Source organism: Mastigoproctus giganteus, chromosome 4 (assembly GCF_048544385.1).
Source record: "Mastigoproctus giganteus isolate SK-2022 chromosome 4, ASM4854438v1, whole genome shotgun sequence".
Classification (NCBI taxonomy): Eukaryota; Metazoa; Arthropoda; class Arachnida; order Uropygi; family Thelyphonidae; genus Mastigoproctus; species Mastigoproctus giganteus.
In genome coordinates this window covers 66,097,872-66,121,284 of record NC_143578.1, presented here as the reverse complement: position 1 = coordinate 66,121,284, position 23,413 = coordinate 66,097,872, and the positions used below count along the sequence as shown (strand labels likewise).

General features: G+C 36.3%; 1 protein-coding gene across 2 annotated transcripts in view; it reads right to left on the bottom strand.

Moving 5' to 3' along the window:
* wash (WASH complex subunit washout) overlaps positions 1-23,413 on the bottom strand; it is a 93,028-nt gene that overhangs the window by 16,873 nt on the left and 52,742 nt on the right. For both annotated transcript variants that reach the window (XM_090371584.1, XM_090371585.1), the window contains exon 4: positions 19,017-19,231. In XM_090371584.1, the coding sequence (XP_090227710.1) occupies positions 19,017-19,231 (215 nt within the window). The remainder of the gene's footprint in view (positions 1-19,016; positions 19,232-23,413) is intronic.

The following is a 23,413-nucleotide window of genomic DNA, read 5'->3' as shown; positions in this document are numbered from 1 at the left end:
GATGCTATTGCACTTAATATATACATAGTCTAAATTTGCTTGCAGCTGAGGCTTTAGCCCTAAATGCATCTTATATTAAATCTTTTTTTTTTTTTTTTTTTGATTTTTAGGAGCATTAGCAACTAAGGCCATATTGCTCCGGGGATATGCAGTGGTCATTCCCTGACCTTTGCGCATCCTCTGTATTTGGTGGGCACGGGCTCGAACCCCGGTCTAATCAAGAAGCGTGTGCTATGCACTACTACTCCTGCCCACCTGGCTACGGAGGTGCCCATTAAATCTTTTAAACCTATTTAAAAACAAAAACGTATATTCCATATAACATTGTAATTATAACTGTTATAACATATATCAAAATGGAGAGGTGAGGAGATAAAACTAACATAATTCAGATAAAGTGTGAAATTTTGTTATTATGAATACAGCCTATAATGTGAAGGCTGCTGTGAAATTCTTGATGGTACATAGACAATGCTCTTCTGAGAATTATTAAAGTATCATCAGTTTAATAATGTTAAATATGTAGGCAGTCACAAGTAGTGAAATATATACATATAGAATGTTTTACTATAGAGAGTGCTCCAAACTGCAGTAGTAATCTAACTTTTTTCATCCTATAAATGCATTTCTCTAATGCAATTTTAAATGGTTCACACAACCTCAGCACCTATTATGTTCTCATTCTTTAGTACTATGTAAACAAGTTTGTGACTGAAAAAGTTGGCTGAAGCAGAAGAAATGGATGAATAAACTACACTTTCTTGTTTCCATTTTTGCAGTCCATTTTTGCTTACTCTATAAATAATACTCTTGGGTGATAAAATTTTTTGTAATTGAGTTAGCATTATGAAGTTTTATATAATGCTAATATAGATATTAAGATATAAACTAAAATAAAAGTTTCTGCTATTACAGATCTGAAGTTATGAACTGTCAAACTGATGTCTATTTCTGCCAAAAGTCAATGATAGAGTTCCTTTTCAAATAAGGGAAAAACTCAAGCTGTCTGGATTTATGAAAAATTGAGGAAATGTACTAGTGATATAATAAGCTATGTTCATAGATGGCTTGCATGTTTTAAAGAAGTCACTAACATTCATGACCAGTCAAAAAGCAAAGTCTGTGTGCACTGAAGAAAATTTTGAACAAAATTATTCAAAAAGACAGGATAATAACCACAAATACAATGATGCAAGCACTAGGGTGTTCAAATAGAAGTGTTTTAATCATTTTAGGCACATTAGATTGTAGGAAAATAATGGGAAAAATGAAAATTTCCTGGCAGGAGATCTGCCAAGACCTGTTGCAGGAGCGCAGTAACTTTCAATGAGATTTTTTTAAAGGCCTGATAACAGGTGATGAGACCTGGATCTTCCATTACGACCTTTATTCTAAATTCCAGTCTATGGAATCAACATATCCTTCAACCTTCAACAGTGAAGAAAAACCTGGAATTGTCAGATCATCACAAAATTATGACCATAGTATTTGCAACAGACTCAATTTTGGTTGATTTTTTTTTAGAGAAAAGTCAAACTATAAATATTTAACTATTACTATTATTCATATGGTGCAAGGAAGTCTGAGGCTTATGCTGCACCAGCAGAGAGAGAGAGAATCACCAAGAATGATAATATCCAGCTCAGAACTCTAGGTGTGCCAAGCCTCACCAGATGTGAGCCCTGGGGTGAAGAGATACTACCAAACACTTGATAAGGCCTATGAAACAAAAAAGGAAGGCTCTAGCAGAACACGCACATTACACCATGATAAAGCCAGGTCAGACACCGCTCACATGACTCAGATGAAAACTACTGACCTAAAAAATTTTGCCCTATGTTGAATATAGCCTGGACTTGACTCAGCCTGATTTTTTTTTCCCCTTCCTATTTAGACATAAGAGATATAATTGTGAAAAACACCTTTTGAATGATGATGAGCTGAAAAAACGTGGCAGGTTGGCATCAATAGCAGTGTCCAATTATATTCTTTTACAAGTGCATATGTGAGGCTGGAAAGAACAATGGCAAAAATGAATTGATAAACAAGGTGGATACAAAGAATAATGTATATATATGCTCCCCACTTTTTGTTTAATAAAGTTCAACTTTGTATCTGTTGTCTTCATGTCTTTATAGCCAAAGATATATTATTTATGGATTGACTCTTGTAGTTGTAACTGTGAATGTTTGTTGCACAGGACTAAATGTGTACTTGGGAAAGAGCAAATACACAAAATTCTGTTGGAAACAAAGAACTCTTTTTTTCCAGTTCTGCAAGCATCATTAAGACAAAACTTTAGGATGGAAAAGAAACAAAGGTGTGCATGTACACTGTGTAATACTGTATGCAAGATACATCAATTATATTTATTTCATTAGTCTATCATTTGATTGCAACAGAGATTAGAATACAACAGTTTCTCATTTCTTTTGTTTTTTTCAGCATGTATTTTTTTTTTCTCATTTTTTCATTCATATGGGGAGAGGAGCTCCAACTATTACACAAGGGTAATAACCAGGAAGATGACATTATGATTTACATAGGATATAAATAAATAGAATAAACAGTGGAATAGTTGGAACTCCTCCCCAGGTTAGGATCCATGTGCAATGGATAAAGAGGTCCAGATTTTCTAGCGATGTGACCCAGTGGTGCACTAGGAGCACTCACAATAACACACAAAGTAGTAAGGACATAACACCTTTTTCATTTTTGAAAAAGGTTTCTAGATTTTTAAAATCTGCTTGCAGCATTAAAAAAGGTCAAGTAATGCTTGCCCTAATTACTCTAAAAACATTATTTATTTATTATACTACGCAGTCCCAGCCAGCAACCCTGTAATCTATTTACAATGCTGTACGACTAACAATGTTGATGTACAATTATCACAGATTCCCTCTATGAGGGAATCCAAGATAACTTTCAATTCAAGGGCCAATTCGTTCTCAATGTAATGTCCATATCACAATACAATACCATGAAAGTATCTGACACCACAGAATCCCAACATAAGGTTGTGATGATCTCTAAGGATCCAATTGATCTACTATGAAGATTCAAAATGAGAAGTCCAATACAGGAAGTAGATGTTGAAACTAGGAATTATGGTCACAATGAAGTCAGCTTTTCTTCAAACCTGAACCGTCCCAACAATACAGCAGTTAACAGTAAAGGGGCATACCTCAATCAGTCTCCACATTCAGTCACTGAAACCACAATATCACAGGTCATCCATTGAGAAAATGGTAGTGGTCTAACCCTCCAACTGGAGCCCTAATTTCTCTGATACAAGCCTGCCAGAAAACTGTCAGCAATCTCCTCAACAACTGCTCTGTTAATGGAAGAGGCATCTGGAGGATGTACTGTGAGGTTCCATAGAAGCCTCACAGGGTAGGCTCCCACCTACAATCAGAACAGTACCACTCATCCTGCATCCACCCTGTCTACCACAATAATATTCCATTCTAATGTGACCTTTTCAAGTCCTTTTTAACTGTTATTCAGTACCTGGCTCATGCTCCTTCTTCTGAATAGTTGGACTGAAAAATTTCAGTGTGTAAAAATCTTCTTTTGTACTAGCTAACAGTTGTTCACATTCAGGAGTAAGGGAGTGGAGATTAGGAGATTCTTCAGTTAATTGTCCCCTCAAGTCACAATACTCAACACATTCATATAAAAGATGGTTCCGATCTTCTGGGAATCTGCAAAATAGAATCTGGGAATCTATTTTGGAATCACTGAGCATACATAGAGTATGCTCAGTGATTCCAAATTCCCCTAACTTTGCAAAAAAGGAATCTTGTCCAGTCAAAAGATAAGTTGTATGGAGATTGGGATTAAACCACTTTTACCATTAGCATTTGTCATTGGAAAAAATGTTTTCGTCGCCGCTCCTTTCACACAATTGCTCCAATGTTCTTGCCACCATTTTACCAATTCTGTCCATAGCCACTTCTTTTCCTCTTTGTAACTTGCATCACAATCTATTTCAAGTGACAAATGGTTATATGGCAGCCCACTTCTTAGATGATAACTCATTGATAGAAACGTCATGTAGAACCAGTGGTGGGTAACCTGTCAAAACTTATAGTACATCAGTAGACACAGTTTGACAGGCCATACACATCTTCAATAGAACAGATCGCTGAATTGAAAAGATCTTTTGCACACTGAATTTCTGCAAACCAGAGCTTAACCAGACGTGGCATATATCCCATAATTGGCGGGTAAAATGCAGTCATAAAATAAGGCCAATGCTTTACTCCTGATGCCCCATTTTTTCCTTGTAATCAATCATGCCCACAAATATTTGAATTTTGTCCACAATATACGTGATGTGGATTATGAAGCACATCTGACTGTCAATCATCACTCCCAGATATTTTATAGAGTTTTAACTGATTGAAAACTGGCTCACTGATAAATAGGCCTTGAGCAATAAGGTTTCACTCTGTTTTTTAAACTTGAAGCCTGTGCAAATGGCACCAATTTGGCACCTCTGATAAAACAAAATTAGAATGCTCTTCCAATTGTAATTGAGAGTCACCCTTCAGTAACAACCAGATTGTCAGTGTATACTACCATATTTACATTGATATAGTTGCATTTCAGCCAGTCATTTAAGACTAGGTTCCAATCATAAGCCCAAATACGGATCCTTGTCGACATCCACTATGAACAATTCTGGCAACTGACCTAGAAGCAGACTTAACAGTGACTTTCCTGTTGTTGAAGTAATCCTTGATTATGGAATAAATCTGGGGGGAACATTCAGCCTCGCATAAATTAAGGTACCTAGACAGTATTTCACCTGCGATTGCTGCACCATCGTCACTAGCTGCATCATCCATTCCCTTGCCTTGAGTAAAACCATATTGTGCATCTGACAGGACACTATTGTCGTAGACATCTCATGATTCTGACAGTCAACATACATTCATAGACTTCCCCAATCCACTCAGTAATGCTATTGGATGGTATGAATCCAGCAATTCCGGGGGCTCTGATGGCTATTTCAAAATTAATTTCAACAATGCCTCTTTCAAAATATCCAGGAAAATCCCATCTCTCAAGCAGGCATTGATGATAGTAAGCAAATATGCTGCCATTACACAAAAACTTGTTTTCATTACCTCACCCTCAACCAGACCCACATGGGGATATCTGGTTTTTTTTTTATTTTATGAATTGTCATCTCCAACCCCTCTGGTTGAAATTGGGGCTTATTTCCCATGCCAGTGTAGTTCTCATTAAGCAATATCACATGTTATGATCCAGTATTAGTGTTACACTTTCCTTTAAGTACGAATCATCCAGCTATAATTTGTTACTACACAGTTTATGTACCAATCCCCAGGGACTGTTGTTTCCACGTTTGTACCAGGTTTGTACCATGCATTATACTCTTTTCTAACAATCATTCATGTGTATTCCCAAATTGCTCGCCTGTATTCATTTTGAGGACTTTTGTTTCATTCCCTTGTTGTTGTTATTTGGTTTTTAGGAGCATTAGCAACTAAGGCCATATTGCTCCGAGGATATGCGGTGGTCATTCCCCGACTTTTCCGCATCCTCCGTATTTGGTGGTCACGGACTCGAACCCCGGTCTAATCAAGAAGTGTGTGCTACGCACTGTTGCTCTTGCCCACCTGGCTACAGAGGTGCCATTTCATTCCCCCCCTACACTTACACCTCTGATAGTTTTCTTGTTTTAATGGTTTCCTTAGGAAAGATGTCAGTTCTGGTGTCCACCACCCAACCAGTCCATGTCTTATCCAGGTGCATCTCATAGCTTTTGTTTTTGCAGACACCTCCTGTAACAAATCTTGTAATAATTGAGCAGTTGCAGTTCAAGGTGGTGCATCAATCTTGTCCACATTACCGCTCCAATTTTAGAATATAACTGCTCATCAAAAGTATCCCATATTTTTTTGCTGACTTTAATGAAAATCTATGCAGTTCACAATGGGATGTCAGTCTCAACTAAAACTTGATTACATGGTAATTGCTGGATACCCAATCTGGTTTGGCAGCACAATTAGTGATTAAATCAGATGTCTGAATAGTTCACATCATCACATCATTATTAGATTTTCTATTTGCTGTCCACTGGTTGTGAACAAACAAGTCATGCTAAGCAATTAACTCCTCCAACAATCGTCCCTATTCATCAGTAGGCTCTACTATTCTACTTTTCATCATTAATAGTGTAATGGAATGCCAATATAATGATGAAAATAAATGCTCACCAAATAAAATTTAATCTCCTCAGTTTCAACACAAATACAAACTGCGTCAAGAGTACAATACTGATGGAGCAGGGGGGCGGACAAGCCGTGATTAAAAATGAGAATTGTGGCACGTAAATTGCTGACTGTACAAAGCAATTTTGGTGCTCGGTGAATAGCCCATGATTGCCGTTGCATTCATATGGCTCCCGAATACAGGCAAAATCAATTCTTTCATGGATGCAGGCTATTTGCAATTCATCCATAACATCTCTGGACCTTTGCCCATTAAGTTGTATTATGTTAACAGTCCTGCAATTCTTTGTCACTCCATTTTGTGCCATAGAATACAGCATACCATGTTGCACATTCCTAAGTCCACTCTTATGTTTATTCCACTGATAAATTATCATGTAAGGAGTAATCCATCCATTCAATTATAAGTTTCTGTGCCTTTTCATATTCCAGACATTTTTTATCTCTAACTGAGTGGCTCGATCTATTCCCTCCTGATATATAATTCGCACAAGGGTGGTTTGCGGATATTAGGATAGTTACAGTATGAATGTCCATTCTTAGTACAAAGACTGTAGACTGGTTCACGATGTCTGCACTTGTTTGAAGTGTGCCCAAATGACAGAGTTGTAGCAGATAGTTGAAATGAGATGAAATGGATTTACTCTGTAGGACATCATTCCTACATATATATGTCCTTGACATAATATTTGTAGACACACCCTGTTACTGCCATTACCCAACTGTTACCTGTTTTAGATGTATTAATGCTGTTAAAGTGGATTAAAATTTCACTTTTCATTTCCATCTTTGTTATCTTCATGTAACTTAAATTGCATTCATGTACAGGCTGTTCATGAAATCATGCTCACTTATGTCCTCTTCCACATCATGGACTTAATTTTTGGTCTGGTATTCTTGATTTTGAAAAGAGAACCTCCTGCTGCTTAATTCTCTCATTCTGTTTTATACAATCAATGTCATCTTCATTTTCTATCTCCAAAACAGTACCTTTCTCTGCCATTTTCCTCACCTTACGTATTCTTATGGACTTTAGCATACCTGTCAAAGATCCAAAAAGGATCATTTCAATTACTGACCAGTGTCCAGCTGATTGTCAATGGATGTTCCTATATAATCTTTCTGAACATCATTACTCATTTTAAGGTGAGAATCATCCTCAGCCTTAATAACTAGAGCATAGCAATTTATCCCTTTGTTCCTGAACAGATCCTTGTTTTCCACAGCATTGTCTCTTGAACAAGAATTTTTTTTAATAGTACTGTTCCCAAAGTCAAGACCCTTGACTGCATCACTATAAAGAATGTTATTCCTTCATAAACCTGTAGTTTCACCTGTTCTACTGATTGCACTCTGTAATTTTCTTATTTGATTTTGATATTCTCAAACCATTCACTCCAAACATGATACTTTTTGCTTTAGGCACTCATTATGTGTGCCCAATTCAATTGCCGTATTTAAGTTCACCCCACACTGAAAGGATTTCTGCTACAGCCCTATGATTTAATCAATTTCCTTCACCAAACAGAAATTCATGTATGCTACTGTGGAGCATTCCAATAACTTCCACCATAGAAAATAAACAAACCTGGCCATGTTTAACTGTAGGAATACCTTCAATTTTTTCCTGCTTCGCCTCTACGCAATCACAAGAATCCCGGTGTGTGTGTGTGTTCATGTGCTGCTCCTTCTGAGATATCGTCCAACCCTAAACTGTTTTCATCTGGTTCAAAGTCAGCTATGAAGGTATGTAAACTACATGAGTAGAACCTGAAAGTGGGGATGTTATACCTCCAACGACACAAGAAGTTTCCAATTTACTATTGTGATATGCAGCTCTCACCTTGCATGAGTTTCATATCTATTTCCACATTCTGTTGTACTCTCTCTAACACCAATGACTCACTTCTATGAAACAGTTTCTGTCTTATCATACTTTTAGCGTTGTTTTTTTGACATTGTGGTTCATTTGATTTGGAATGAGGAGTATAAATACAAATACAATAAATACAAAGGAGTATAGGAGTATAAATACAAACATAAATATCCCATTTAGTTATTTCTATGTTTGTGCCCTGCCTAAAAATTAACCATTTGTGATCTAACTCATCACAAGCATGATCTATAGAAGAAAGGGGAATGTCCTCAAGTGCTACCCCAGACAACATCCTCCTAATCCTTGTCAGTTATTTGCATTATCCACTCTAAAAACATTGTGTGTGTGTATATATATGCAAAATACTCATTCACTTTGTCTGCAACCTGTACAGTACCATTAATAGTTGTGCCATTCATTTGCGGCAAGCCAATGAGATTCATTCCTTTCCTTCTAGCGTTAGTATAAGCAAAGAATTTTACTTACTGTAGAAAAAGGAACACTACAAATATCACATACTAATACAAGAAATTAAAGCTACAATTAGAGTTATACTTGGTAAGGTGTGATTCTGCTAGTGAGTATCAAGGTTCCCTAATAATCAAAATAAAATAAAAATCATAAAAATAAGAAAAATACTCACTCTCAGCAGTGTAAACACATGACTCTCCACCCAAGGCGACCCACCCCCATGCCAACCAAAGTATAAATGACACTTTCATAATAAAGGAAATTAAATTAAGATAAGACATTCATATGCATCAATTTTTCAAGTGAAGATCAGAAAATGTGAACTCAAAAAGGATCATTTCGATTATTGACCAGTGTCCAGCTGATTGTCAATGGATGTCCCTATATAATCTGAATCCAAAATGAGAGTAACACACTAAACTCAAAATAACACATGCTATGACTAGGACCCCCTAATGCTGACTCAGCCAATCAGCAAATATAAATCAAGGAAAATATGCAAATGAACCTTCAAAACATCTCCATGAGATTAAATAACAGAATAAATATTATTTATTAATGTAAATAAATCAATATATCAGTTATAATAAATTCATTAAAGCAAACTAAATGGCAGAATAAATTAAAACATAATGAAGAAAACAATGGGGTGGTCACAGGCATTCAAATAAAGAGAAAAAAAATGGGACAGAAGAAACATATAAATCTAATGGGGGAAACAAACAACAAATTGAAGGGGGCCCCATCTTGCCCATAGGAAAAGTAATTTTACTATAAAGAACAAATGTGGTTATGCCTCCAAGACTATTGTAGAAAAATTCTTAGCCAAAGACTTCTCATAATCTGCCTTAACATGCCTAAACTGGTGAGTAACTTGATTATAGACTAGTTTGTAAAATTCTGTCCTGTGAAAACTTATGTCATCCGATGCATTTTTCTTTTCTGCTACTAAACCCCTCAGTTTATCTAGTATCCAATTTGGTATAAATTTTGGTTTGATAACGTCTCAAATTAATACATTATCAAATATATTTTGATAACGTGTTTTTTGTAATGTAAATGCAAAGAAGAATAAACCAGATCGGACCTTTCCATAACTTTATCAATGTTCACTTTTTATAATTGATGGACTCATGGCATTTTGAAGAGCTTCCTATCTAATGGGGTTGTACTTCCTGAGTCTTTTACTGGACTGGATCTGTGTTTTAAATATATGTATTTATGTATATTGTATAAGTGCTACTGAGACCAAACTGAAGTGTATTCATGTATCTATGTCTCTAAGTACAGTGTTTGGCAGGGAACACCTAGTATAATTATAATTAAAGAGTGCAGGAAAGCCTTAGATAACCCAGTTGATGCGAATGAATTGAACAAGTACTGTGCACTGATATTTACAGAAGACAGATCCTTTGTGGTGAGGAGAACCTGTGTGAATTAGTGATATTGAAATAGAAGATTGTTTATTAGAAAAACTTTCAAGCTTAAAGGTGAATGAGGCTTGTGGAGTTGATAGCACATACACACAAGAGAGTGCACTGAAACATTAAGATTAATTATGAGGGCATCATTGAATTCATGAGATTCCTGAGCTGGATATCATCATTCTTCTCTTTCTTTGATTCCCTTCTACTTTTGACTCTCTCTCTCTCTCAGGGTAACTCGGGAACTTTTTTTTTTCCTGGTGCAGCATAAGCCTCAGGCTTCCTTGCACCATTTGGCTATTAACAATTATAATAATAATAATAATAATTCTTTTGGACTGGAGAAGTACCAACATACTGCCAATACATAAAAGTGGTTCTATGGGCAAAGTGGATAATTACAATCAGTCTGACTTCAGTGCTGGGGAAAATCATAGAGGCAATAATTCAGAGTGCCATATAAGGGCATTTAAGTAGAAATGGAATGTTTAAGGAAACACAGCATGGTTTTGTAAAGGGAAAATCATGTCTGCATCCTGGGTGTCTATTTTGAGAGAACCACTTGTGAGCTGGAAGCAGGAAGCAAATTAACATTATTTGGATTTTAATGACGTAGTCCCTAAAGCAATGTAGTTCCTAAAATATGTTAGGATCACAGGTTAAGATACTTGGATGGATTGCAGGGCAAGAAGCAGAGGGTTGCTTCTTGCCCTGCAGTCCTTCATTAGGGCCATGAGACTTGAGTTAATGACCCCTACAACCCTTCATTAGGGCCATGAGACTTGAGTTAATCTCAAGGGTAAATAAAGCACTTGAAAACAAAGAAAGAATAGTTTAGCTTGCTAAGAAACTCACTACCATAAGTAAAACTACAATAATTTTTTTTTAATAATAACAACATCTCTATCTGTTGTCACCATATAGCAAGATGCAATGAAAATTAACCAGCACATTTTATGTCTTGCTATTCAACTAGGATCAGTTTGCTGTAGGCATCCAGCTATACGATTTACATGGGATGACATCTGACCATTATTTATTTTGGTTGAGACTTCACATTTTATGCTCCCATGGAGAACATGGAGGCCTATATAAAGAACTTACAATAGCTGCTTTTATCTGTTTATGTAATAGCACCTCCTCCACAAAGTATTCCACTGAAAAATGTGCCAGATTAATTTTACTGAAAAATAAAACAATGATTTTACAAATAAATAAATAACATTTCTTAAAAAAATAACTATTGCAGCTACAAACTTGAAATTTTATGTTTTCAATGAAAACAGCATCCTTAACATTTTTTACATATAAACCAATAATGAATCTGCATATGATTCTGCATCAATCGTTTTGAGAATTGTGTATTTAGAAATTTCATTAAAAATAACTACTGTATTTACCAAAGGCAAACAATTCAATGATAAATATTTCTTTATTTCTGGCAATTTGCTTTCAAAGTTGGGAATGAAAAATCTGCCATCTTGAGGAAAGCTGGAACCTATTGTAGTTTTTGATTTTCTTAAATGACATCAAACCCCTTCCCTTTGCCGCTGCATGGCAAAAACTTGCAATCAAATTTTAACCTTGACATTAATTTGACCCTAATTTAAATAAGGAGACCAGTAAATGATCAGCAACAAGCAGCAATTCTTCTGAATGACTTACGAGGGGTGATCATTTAATTCACAGACTGGTGCAAGATTTTACATTTACCATGCAAACTTTCCATAGCTGCCGTTAGAGGTGCTCTCCCTGATCACTACCGAACAGGCTGTGTGTGCGTGCCCCCATGCTAGTACTTGTTGAGCGGGAAGAGTTTTTTTCAGCTGTGTGTCACTGACGATAATTTTGAAGCAAATATAATGTCAGACATACAGATTGAACCACTATATGTGATTTGTTATTTTGTCAGACAGGGCTTAAATGCATTGGAAACAGTTAAAGAGATGAATGAAGTGCATCGTATTAAGTGTCTTGGTAGGACAGCCATATTTAAATTGCACAAGCAATTCAATGAAGGCCATGAGTCTGCTACAGATGGCTCAAGACCTGGTCTGCCTTCCTCAACAGGTCTGGCCCAAAATCCCAACAGTATCTATTATATTCTAAAAATATATGAATTTAATTCTATATATTTATTAGTTTTTTGGCAAGTAAAAATTTACCTTATTAGATTAATTTTGTAGAAAGAATATAAAAAATAACAAAACAAAAAAAATACCTCTCTCAATTTGAAGATAATGTTTTCTCTGAGAGAAACACAGTTTTAAAATACGATCCGCAAATAAAAATGAATTAATTAATTTTACTTTATTATATTGCATTTAATTGGTAATTTTTCAAGTTGAATTTTGATATTTGTATAGTTTTATGAATTAATGAAATGAATCTAACATGGAATGTAAGATTCATTTGCATTTTTAAATGAATCTTAGTGTAAAAGTTTTTTTATAACTTTTACCAAATAAACCCATGAATATAAAGAGATTCAAAGTAAAGTCAATGCAGAGAGAAGAAATAAAAATTACATTATAAAAGAATTATGTGATTTTTATGGAGCATAAAAAAAAAATTGGCAAATATAGAATAAAAAAAATTGAATGAATATGTTAATATAATAAACAGGTTCAATTTTATAATATATTAATAAAAGGAAACCATTTCAAACACAAGTTAATGCAATATTTGAAACAGCTTAAATACAACGCTTCTCTATGTTAACTTTTGCAATCAACTGTTAGGGGACACTGTGGTCTCTCTCAATTGACAATGACAGAGCTCAGTCATTACTCTTTAGAAATGACAAACTGTCCATGTAGTCAACCTAAAGTAACTAAAATCACATTTAATTGGATAATATAATCCATTAGGTGAATCCATTACTATTAAAAACTTGAGGCAATGCTGTGACCGATTTCGGAACTTACTGGTTCTACTAGCAGACTGCACTGAGCAGTGAATGGATGTACTGAATCTAAATGGGCAGCCCAACAGTTAACTGGAAGAAGAAAATTTCTTCTGCCTCGAGTTTTTTTCCAACAGTAAACTGGAGGAAGAAAATTTCTTCTGCCTCGAGTTTTTTTCCAACAGTAAACTGGAGGAAGAAAATTTCTTCTGCCTCGAGTTTTTTTAATGGATATGCCTAATGAGTGATGTTATTCAATTAAAAGTGATATTAGTTACTTTACTTTAGTTAGACCACTTGGCTGTTTCTAAAGAACCATGCCTGAGCACTGTCACTGGAATGACCAGAGCATCAACAGATGGTTCACTGCAAAAGTTAACATAATGATCTGACAAAAACCAGTGTATTCAGCATAGTCTAGCCATTGTCCTACAAAGAAGCATTATATTTAAGCTGTTTCAGATAGAATCAATTATATAGGTAATTTGTTTGAAAAAAAAAAAATTATATAAAAGTGAAGGGAAGCAAATACTAGAAAACAAAAAACAGTACCAACGAAGCAGATATAGAAAAAAATGTGAAATTAAAGAAATATTAAGAAAAGTTAACTATAGAATTAAAAGTAATATTGAAGCAAATTTTTAAAGAAAAAATATACCAAGTGATTGCAAAAAACAAAAAAATAAAAATAAATAAATAAAAAATAATACCAGTATATTAAAAAAAAGGAATTAGGCAACTGTTAGAAAGTTATAGGAATATTAATTTATTAAATACATCAATGAACCTGTATAGAAAGGTAATATCAGAAAAATTAAAAAGTTCTAGAATTAAGTTAAAAGGATGTAGAAAAACTGATTATGCATTGCATATATGCAATATTTACAATAAAGAAGAAAAAAAATCATTAGAAGAAAAAAATCAATTTGTGTTTCATATCGAGGATGAAATTTTCTTTAGCTTTAGTGCTATAAAATTTTCCATTGTGTGTGTGTTTTGAAAGTGGGTAGACAAATTTTTAAGACACACACTTAAGTAATTTCACTTAGAAAAACCACTATAAAATGGCCCCCCACCTTCTGATTTGCAGCCATTGTCAGAACATCCTCTGAAACATCCTCAGAAGGTTGATTTCAGTCTTCTGAGCATCTCTAAACTCAATTTTATTAACAGCCTTAAGTCCCCTCTTCTGAGGTTGTCACAGACATTCTCTCAGATATGCCAGACAAGCTGTACTTGCTACCTGGGAGTCTAAAACGCTGATGGAACTGATATTTGGGTGACACTCAAGTCAAGTGGACCCAATTTCGGCAAAGTCTGGACAGTCTGTGCCAGTCAAATCCTCTGCTTGCACCTTCACGATAGTGGGACTGTTAGTAATCCTGGGTAAAACCTCCATGCACAAGTACATGGTGGGTGACCACCCAGGTGTGAACCAACGTAAGCAGGGGTCGAGGTGTGGTACCCACACCACATGGAGGAACGCCGCCGCTCTATGTTACCAGGCAGTACTAGGTGGTAGATGACTCTGATCAACCGGTGAAAAACCACCACTTTGCTTATTGGAGGCTTGAAATGGTGGAACCTATGTTTAGTCTCTAAAGCTAAGGTCCGGCCAACCCTTCCCTATCTCTTCCATCATGCAGTATGATTGATGACTTTTGAGGTTATGATGAATGCTGTGGCGAGATCCAATATTCCTTACATTTCGAGGGTACAGCTCTAAAACGGTGTTCGCAGGCCGGCCGCTAGTTAGTACACCGGACCAAACCTATTGGTAACTCTCTAGGAGGCTTCCGGATCAGCTAGTGTATAATCTTGCAACCTCTACTCTGCCAGATAGTAACTGGAGGGAGTCCGAGTAGTGTGTATGCGGGGAGCACTGTCGAGGCCACGTTATGTCAAGGATCTGGGTATATTCTTATCACATGTACACCATATCCAAAAATTTCATTACTTCATACAGCATGTCCCACCCACTTTTTCTTACTATTGAATACACCATAATTGTCAAACTAATAGAGCAAGCTTATCTGCGAAAAGATCTAAACCTCCCAAGGACTTCCTAATTCATTTCACAAATATACGTGGTCTCAATTCTAATCTCAACAATGTCCATTTCCACTTGCAGTCTTCCAAACCCCCATGTACTTTTTCTGACAGAATCTCAGTTATCGGTTGATTCAACTACTGCTCATCTCAGATGTCCAAATTATTCGCTTCCTTTCGCCTCAAAGGTGGTACTTGTGCATATGTCTGTTCTGATATTCCCTGTCAGAGACTTGGCAATTTGGAATCTCCTCAATCTTTGATCTTCTCTCTACCTCATTGTGTCAAATTCATCTGTTGTCTCTACCGTTCTTCCAACTCCACTAATCACTTGGAGCTCTTTGACTTCCTCTCTTTGCAACTTGACTTTCTCCAGTCCGACTTTCCTAACAGTGAGGTAATTTTCCTTGGTGATTTTAATGTTCACAACTCCAGCTGGCTTCCGTTTTCTAGTCACACCGACCCAGCAGGTCGAGATGCTGAGGCTTTTGAAATTACTAATGACCTAGCACAGATTGTTCATTTACCTACAAGAATACCAGACAATCCTAATCATACAGCCAATACGCTTGATCTTTTTCTCACAAACAACCCTTCTATGTAGAAGGTCGAAGTGAGAGGTCCTTTAGGCACTTCAGATCACAACTTGGTGATTGTCTCTTCTCCAATGGAACCCTTATCTCATGGCTATTCCCAACCTCGTGTTGTTTGGCATTACAAGAATGCAAAATGGGATGACCTGCGAGATTTCTTTTCTTCTTTTCCTTGGTTGGATTACTGTTTCAAAACTTCTGATGTCAACGTTTGCTCAGATCGTGTCAGTGAAATTATTCTTGCAGGAATGGAATCCTTTATCCCACACTCCACTTTAAAATCTCATCCTTTATCTAAACCTTGGTTTTCCAATAAATGTGCTAAGGCTGTCCAAGAGAAGAATGTTGCATATTGTAATTGGCTTGTTTCTAATTCTTCAGTTTCATTTTCTGCCTACACCAAAGCTCGCAACAATTGTAAAGCAGTTATTAATCAGTCCAAACTAAAGTTTGAACAGGCTAAGAGTAGAAAACTTGCTTCTTGCCCTAATGGTAGCCGAGCATTCTGGTCTCTTTCCAAAGCTATTGGCCGCAACTTTTGCCCATCTCTGCTCCCACCTCTGTCCAAACCAGATGGTTCTGTTGTCACTTCAGCCAAGGATAAAGCTGACCTGCTAGCATCCCATTTTTCTTCCAGCTCATGTATTAATGATCTTGGTAAAACACCTCCCACTATTCCTAACACGCTCCATTCAATGCCTCCTGTGGTCTTCCGTCAAAAGGATATCAGAAGGATTTTGATGAATCTTGATACTAAGAAAGCTCCAGGTCCTGATGGTATTTCTCCACTAGTTCTCAAAACCTGTGCTCCTGAACTTACTCCTATTCTTTGCCACCTTTTTTCACTTTCTTATTCCAAAGGTGTTTTTCCTTCTGCTTGGAAATTTGCTTATATCCAGCCAGTTCCTAAAAAGGGTGACAAATCCCTCCCATCCAATTATCGTCCCATTGCAATTACTTCTACTCTTTCTAAAGTAATGGAGAAATCAATTAACCGCCAACTCTTAAACTATCTAGAAACCTTCCGTCTGATCAACGATCGCCAGTATGGATTCCGTCAGTGTCTATCCACTGGTGATATTCTGGCTTATGTTACCCATTTATGGACTAATTCAATGGAAAGGTTCGGTGAAACACAAGTAGTTGCTCTTGACATCTCAAAGGCTTTTGATTGTGTTTGGCATAAAGGTCTTCTAAACAAGCTTCCATCTTATGGTTTGCCAACTGTTTTTAGTAATTGGTTATCCAGTTTTCTCTCTGATCGCTCACTGAGGGTGATGGTAGATGGCTCTCTGTCTTCTAACTTCTCCACTAATGCCGGTGTCCCCCAAGGTTCAGTTCTTTCCCCCACTCTTTTCCTCTTGTATATCAATGACCTTCTTCCATTGACTGGAAATCCTATCCATAGTTTTGCCGATGATAGCACATTGCATTCAACTTTCCATTTTGAGAAAAGTTGTCCTACTCAATCAGCTTCAACTTTTCGAAAATCTGCTGCCAATTCCTTAAATGCCGATCTTCAGGTAATTCTCCAGTGGGGCAAAGACAACTTAGTTGATTTCAACCCTTCTAAAACTCAGTCTTGTCTTATATCTCACAAAAAGGATTCTTCTGCTCCTATGCTTATCTTTAGTGACACTCCGATTTCTAGGCAAAATGATATATCTCTTTTGGGGATTACCCTGACTTGTAATCTCTCTTGGCACAAGCACATTACAAATATTGCTTCCTCTGCATCTAAAAAACTTGGCTTTTACTTTTCTTCCAAACAGCTGCTCACTCTTGTATAAATCGCAAATCCGCCCTGCCATGGAATATTGTTCCCACATCTGGGGTGGTGCCCCCAAAACCTCTCTCAGGCTTCTTGATTCCATTCAGAAGAGGGCAGTTAGGTTAAATGATTCATCTCTAACAGAGTCTCTCCACTCGCTTTCTCATAGACGCACTGTTTCTGCTGCATGCCTCTTCTACAGATACTTCCATGGGCACTGTTCTTCTGAATTGGCTTCTATAATTCCCGCTCTCTCTTTCAAAACAGTCCGAACACGTGCCGCCACCAGCCAACATCCATTTACTGTCCATTTTCAAACCCACAGAACCAACTTTTCATCTTCCTCATTTATTCATTCAACTGCTGTTTTCTGGAACAACCTTCCTTCATACGTATTTCTGGAAAATTACAATCTACAGAATTTAAAGTCCAATGTCAATAAATATCTTCTTTCGTCTTCTCAAACTCCAACCCAAGCACGGTACTAAGTACTATAGGTTCTAATACCTCTCGTGTTTGGGGTTCACATAAAAAAAAAAAAAAAAAAAAAACATTATTTACTTATTGCCAATAACTGACATCAACTGACAGAGTAAAAAAAAAAAAAAAAACCCAAGACTATTAACACGTTTGGGGCACTGGAACAAGTAGCAGTTCTTTTCAGTAAGTGGATTTCATCTGAATTTATCAGAAAACATATAGAGAGTTAATTCAATGTTCAATTTCAACATGTCCATCCCTGTTCCTTTTCAGTACTGATATCCAAGGCTTTGTATAAAACATGTTTTACACAAAGTTTTATCAATAGACACAAGACTAAGGATGATTCTCTTTTCTTTCCCCCCCCCCACAAAATAAAGAATTAAAATTCAGCAAGCATAACTTCAAAAAATTTTATCTCTTCTTGTGGGAAATGCTGAACTAGATAAAATAACTTAAACATAAGCAAAGAACACCCCAGGGGCTCACATCTGGTGAGTATGGGCTTGGCACACCCAGTGTCCTGAGCTGGATATCATCATTCTTCTCTTTTTTGGTTGACTCTCTCTCTCTCTCTCTCTCTCTCTCTCTCTCTCTCTCTCTCTCTCTCAGGGTAACTCGGGAATTGTTTTTTGGTGCAGCATAAGTCACAACCCTCCTTGCACCATATAGCTAATAATAATAAACTGTGAACCAAGTATACAGCTTTTATAGACCTCTCTCTCTCTCTAGACAGTGTGATTGATGCTAAGTGAAATCCCAGCCATAATGCAATAGCCCATAGTTCATTCAGCGTGCCAATATTGCTTAGTTGTTCACTTCATGTGCCTTTCCTTTGAGAGCACTCATTTACTGACTGCAGTTCATTAGATTACAAGTTTACAATAAGCAGCAAATGTTAAAACAGGTAATGTTTATATTTCAATTCTCCCTAATGACACCTGCTCTATTAAGATGAATCATTTACTATCTGATACCCAGAAAGTATTAGGCTAAATCAAAAAAAAAAAAAAAAGACAACTAAATACAACATGAACTAGGTAGGTTAGCCTTCTTGTTCTGTGCTAACCAAGCTAACACAATTGGGAAAAGAGGAGGGAAAAAAAAAATCCATTACTACAATTATGTGATAATTCATTTGGCAGACTTATAATAACTAAAAGTACAAACAGCTGCTATACCTGGAAGGTCAGGAAGATCCAACGGTACGTCAATTTCTGGAACTTGTCCCATTCGAGGGCTATATACAATATTTTTATCTGTCTGTTCCATTTGTTCTCTTTGCATAATAGTAGTTGGGGCCTCTCCAAGGTTGTCGCTTTCATCTTCCTCCTCTAAATTTTTTCGAGTTTTAGTAATAGCTCCCAGTGGATCAAGCATGACGTACTTTTTGTAACTGAAAATTTATTAATATTAATTTAATTATAAAAAAAAATAATAAAAATGTGTGCAATTGCACACACATACACATACTCATACTAACTGAAAATTGATTAATAATTTTATTCTGCTTGCAAAATGTGCATGTGCTAATATTTGTGCATTCATTCTCACACACATCAACCTGTCAAGTGTCAGATTTTTATGCCCTTAAACTTCAAAATCTACTGTAGACAATGAATGATCATTACAGTTATTCTTCCAAATTTAAACTTGGCTGTATTACACTTTTTTTTATTATATATATTTTTTTATTATATACATTAAAAGTTAATTCTGCACATTTTTCTAAAATTTTACTGCTCTAAACCAGTTGACTAAATAGGTTGTTGCTGTTATCAGAAGTTTTACAGCACAATGGCAGACAAAGGGCATTATATGCCAAACAATTGTAGAAAATAACAGGTGCCATTAAAACTTGTACCTTTTATAGGCTTCAGTACTTTCATCACTCTGTAACTGTCTCATGCTATTTTTTCTGCTCTATTTGACCAGCCAGCTCTGCAATCATCCACTTCAGCATCATCTTCCTGCAATATTTTCTTAGACGTGCATATGCATTCCTGACTTCTCTGATTTTTGCTTTAAAAGTATTCCATAATCCAAATGTATTCGCCATCCCTTGACAATCCGCCCAGTTCACAGGTGACATATAGCACCTTATTAAACTGTCAGGGTCCCCTCTTCTGAAGTTAAAACCTGTGCTTTTACCTTTAACTACTGCAACATCTTTATTCATTTTCCAGCTGAAGACTGCATGTTCATTTCTTGACAATGGTTCCTGTATTTAAGCCCTGTGATGCCATCTGGATCGTTAGTAATGATGAGGTAAAGAATATTCTCACCCCTAGTACTTTCTCTAACATGCTGGTACAAATAATAATCATCTAATTTATTTTAAAAAAAGTTTTTCCCCATTGTGACTTTCCCTCCCACTTATTCCAATAAATCTGGGACAGATTAAAGTCACCCATAATAAGACATTCATGCTTGCTTGCCCATTTCAGCTGCATGTGAAGACTCTTGTCATATTCTTCACAATCGTTTGGTCTGTAGATTACACCCACTCTCATTGTTAATTTACTTCCAACTAACTCACTCCACAGATTCCATTCTGGCAGATGTAACTTCAGACTCAGCAAAAGCTCTTTTCGTGCTGAGGATGCTTTTGATAAGAAGCATGACCCCTGCATAATATGGTTAAAAATGTCATCATGTGATGTTTTAACTAAAAAAAGGCAGAACCGAAGTAACTGAATTAAAAAGAAGCGAGTGTAGTAAATAAAAGACTTTACGATGAATAAAAAGATTACAAGAATTTGTTGTTCTTGAAGGTTATGGAAATTTTCTCCCCCTTCAGCTAGCAAATTTTGAATATTATTGTTAAATAATGAAAGGAAAATCTTAGCATGGTGTGACAATTAAGTTCCAGGACTGAGTCATTTAAATAAAACCAGACACAATGCAAAAAGCTTTTAATAAGTGAGCTGATCGGAAACTAATACCTCCAAATTTTTTCTTCTCTGTTCATGTGATGTTGCATATAGAATTTTCAGGATAATGCACACCAATATCCCGCAAATTTCAACACTGACGGCACATGGCAGGGCTATAGTATGTGAAAATGGAGGGTGATGTTGATGAGCATATGAAGCAACAGAGTGTTATTTGAGTTCCTGAATGTAGAGAAGATTGTGCTCATTGAGCACAATGTTCTCATTAACCGACATTTGAAGAATATTTATAGAATTTCTAGAATTCTAGAATTCCTGGAATGGAACAAATGATCAATTCTGCTCACTATGTGGATAATGCAATTTGAAACATGGCCACATTCATTGAGCAGAGCAAGTGAAGAGGTAGAGAAAGTTCAGTTAGAGAGATTAACCATCCCTAGGGAAATATTGTTGTTGTTGTTTGTTTGGTTTTTAGGAGCATTAGCAACTAAGGCCATATTGCTTCGGGATATGCGGTGGTCATTCCCTGACCTTTCCACATCCTCCGTATTTGGTGGTGACGGGCTCGAACCCCGGTCTAATCAAGAAGCGTGTACTACGCACTGCTGCTCCTTCCCACCTGGCTACGGAGGCACCTGAGGGGAAATATTGGAGAAAATAAGAAATAAATCTGTTTTAAAAAAAGAACTTGCATTTTATATTTTATGGAAAAAGAGATGATTTGGTTAATGGAAAAAAAACCAGGATTTCCATTTCAAGCAGAGGCTTTGAAAGCTCATTTTTAAAATTTGGCCCAATCACTTTGATCAATGTGAAAAGATTCTCTGCTTTTAAAATGATTTCTGACAACAAATGCCACTGATTTACAGCGGACAACACTGATATGGAAGTCGCTAAATGATCTTTAATCTAAACTTTTCACTAAGGTTTTCTTACTTTTAAATGTTGAATATAAAGAAATTATAAAGAACACATATACAAAGAAATAATACAATTAATTTTTATCAACTGATAAAGTTAAAAACATTAAGTTATATAACAGCATTCTGATTCATATTTTCATAATGCATATGTTCATATTTTATTAATTTTATTGCACACGTGCAATAAAATCTTTATATATTGGATATTTTTTTATTTATATTGAAAAATAGGCAAAAAATGCATGCATATTTTGTCCATTTTTAGTGCATAGTATCTTTTTAGTGAAAACTAATAAAAAAAAAAATCTAGTTTTCAACCATTAGGAGATAGTATCACAGGGCAGAAAGAAGCACTTAAATTTGTGTCGCACATGTTTTTGCATCATCATCAGTAATTCAGTCTTGTGACTGGTCAGTTCCTCTGATGACCTGTCTCCACCTTTGTCTCTCCTGTGCCGTTTGTTTTAGTTCCTCAAAATTTCAAAATCCTGCTTCATCCAGCAACGTCTTGATGAAGGCATTTTTTGTTCTTCCCCTAGGGTGTTTTTCCTCCAGAGTCCTCTCCATGGCATCCAGAAGCAAACCCATCTGAATCTAGTTGATCTTATTCTACCTAGAATTTTCCTTTGTTCTTGGACATGTCTTAATACTTCCACATCGACACTTTTTCAGTCCATTTAATTTTTTCCATCCTGTGCCTGCACCACATCTCGAAGGCCTCAAGTCTCTTTTTGTCAGAATCCATTTCTCTTCTGCATACAGTGCCACCAACCAGATATATATCATTACCTTCTTCTTAATTTCCTGTGACACCTTCTTCTGTGTAATCAATGACAGTTTATTCTTGCCATTGCAATTCTGGTTTGAATCTCAGTCTGACATGAAATGTCCTGTGCAAATAACTGCCTCAGATACCTAAATAGAGTTATCTATCTGTTCTATTCTTATTCCATCGATCTCAATTCTGAAGGGAATTGACCTTTTACCAATCATCAATTCTTTGTTTTCATCATGTTTATCTTCAATCCATACTTCAGCACTTTCTTATTTAGCCTTCTGATCATGTTTTGCAGCATAGCAAGAAAACCTGCTAGTATGGCCTGGTTGCCTGCAAACTTAATAGCCTGTGCATAATTTTCACCTATTTTAACCCCCCACTTCTTATTCCTAAGTGCTTCCTGTATTATCACTTCGGCAAAAGCATTGAACCATCCTGGTGAAAGTAAGCATCACTATCTTACTCCCTTTTAAACTACAGCTTTTTCTGTCAGTTTTCCCCACACTCTTATATTTGCATTTTGTCTTCTATACACAAGTTAGAAGACAAAATGCAACACAAGTTAAATATAATTTAAGAAAAGCAATGTCCATTGATTACCACTTGTCTCCCACTCAACCATCCCTTTATCCATTGTAGCAATTTGCCCTTAATGCCATACCGCTCCAATTTGTACAGCAGTCTTCTATGTGCAACAGTAACAAAAGCTTTCCTGAAATCCAAGTGTATGATATCAAAATTATTTTTTGCAATCGGTTCCTATGTAACCGCATCATAGTATCTAATCAAATTGGTCAGACAAGACCTGCCTTTAACAAACCCAAGCTGTGTCGTAACTACTACTGTAGTCTTGTCTAGATGATCTTGCAATGCTCCTTTAACCAGTGACTCCATTATTTTCCCCGGAACATAAGTTAAACTAACAGGTCTATAATTACTTGTGTCACCTTTTGAACCCCCTTTGTGAATTGGGGATACAT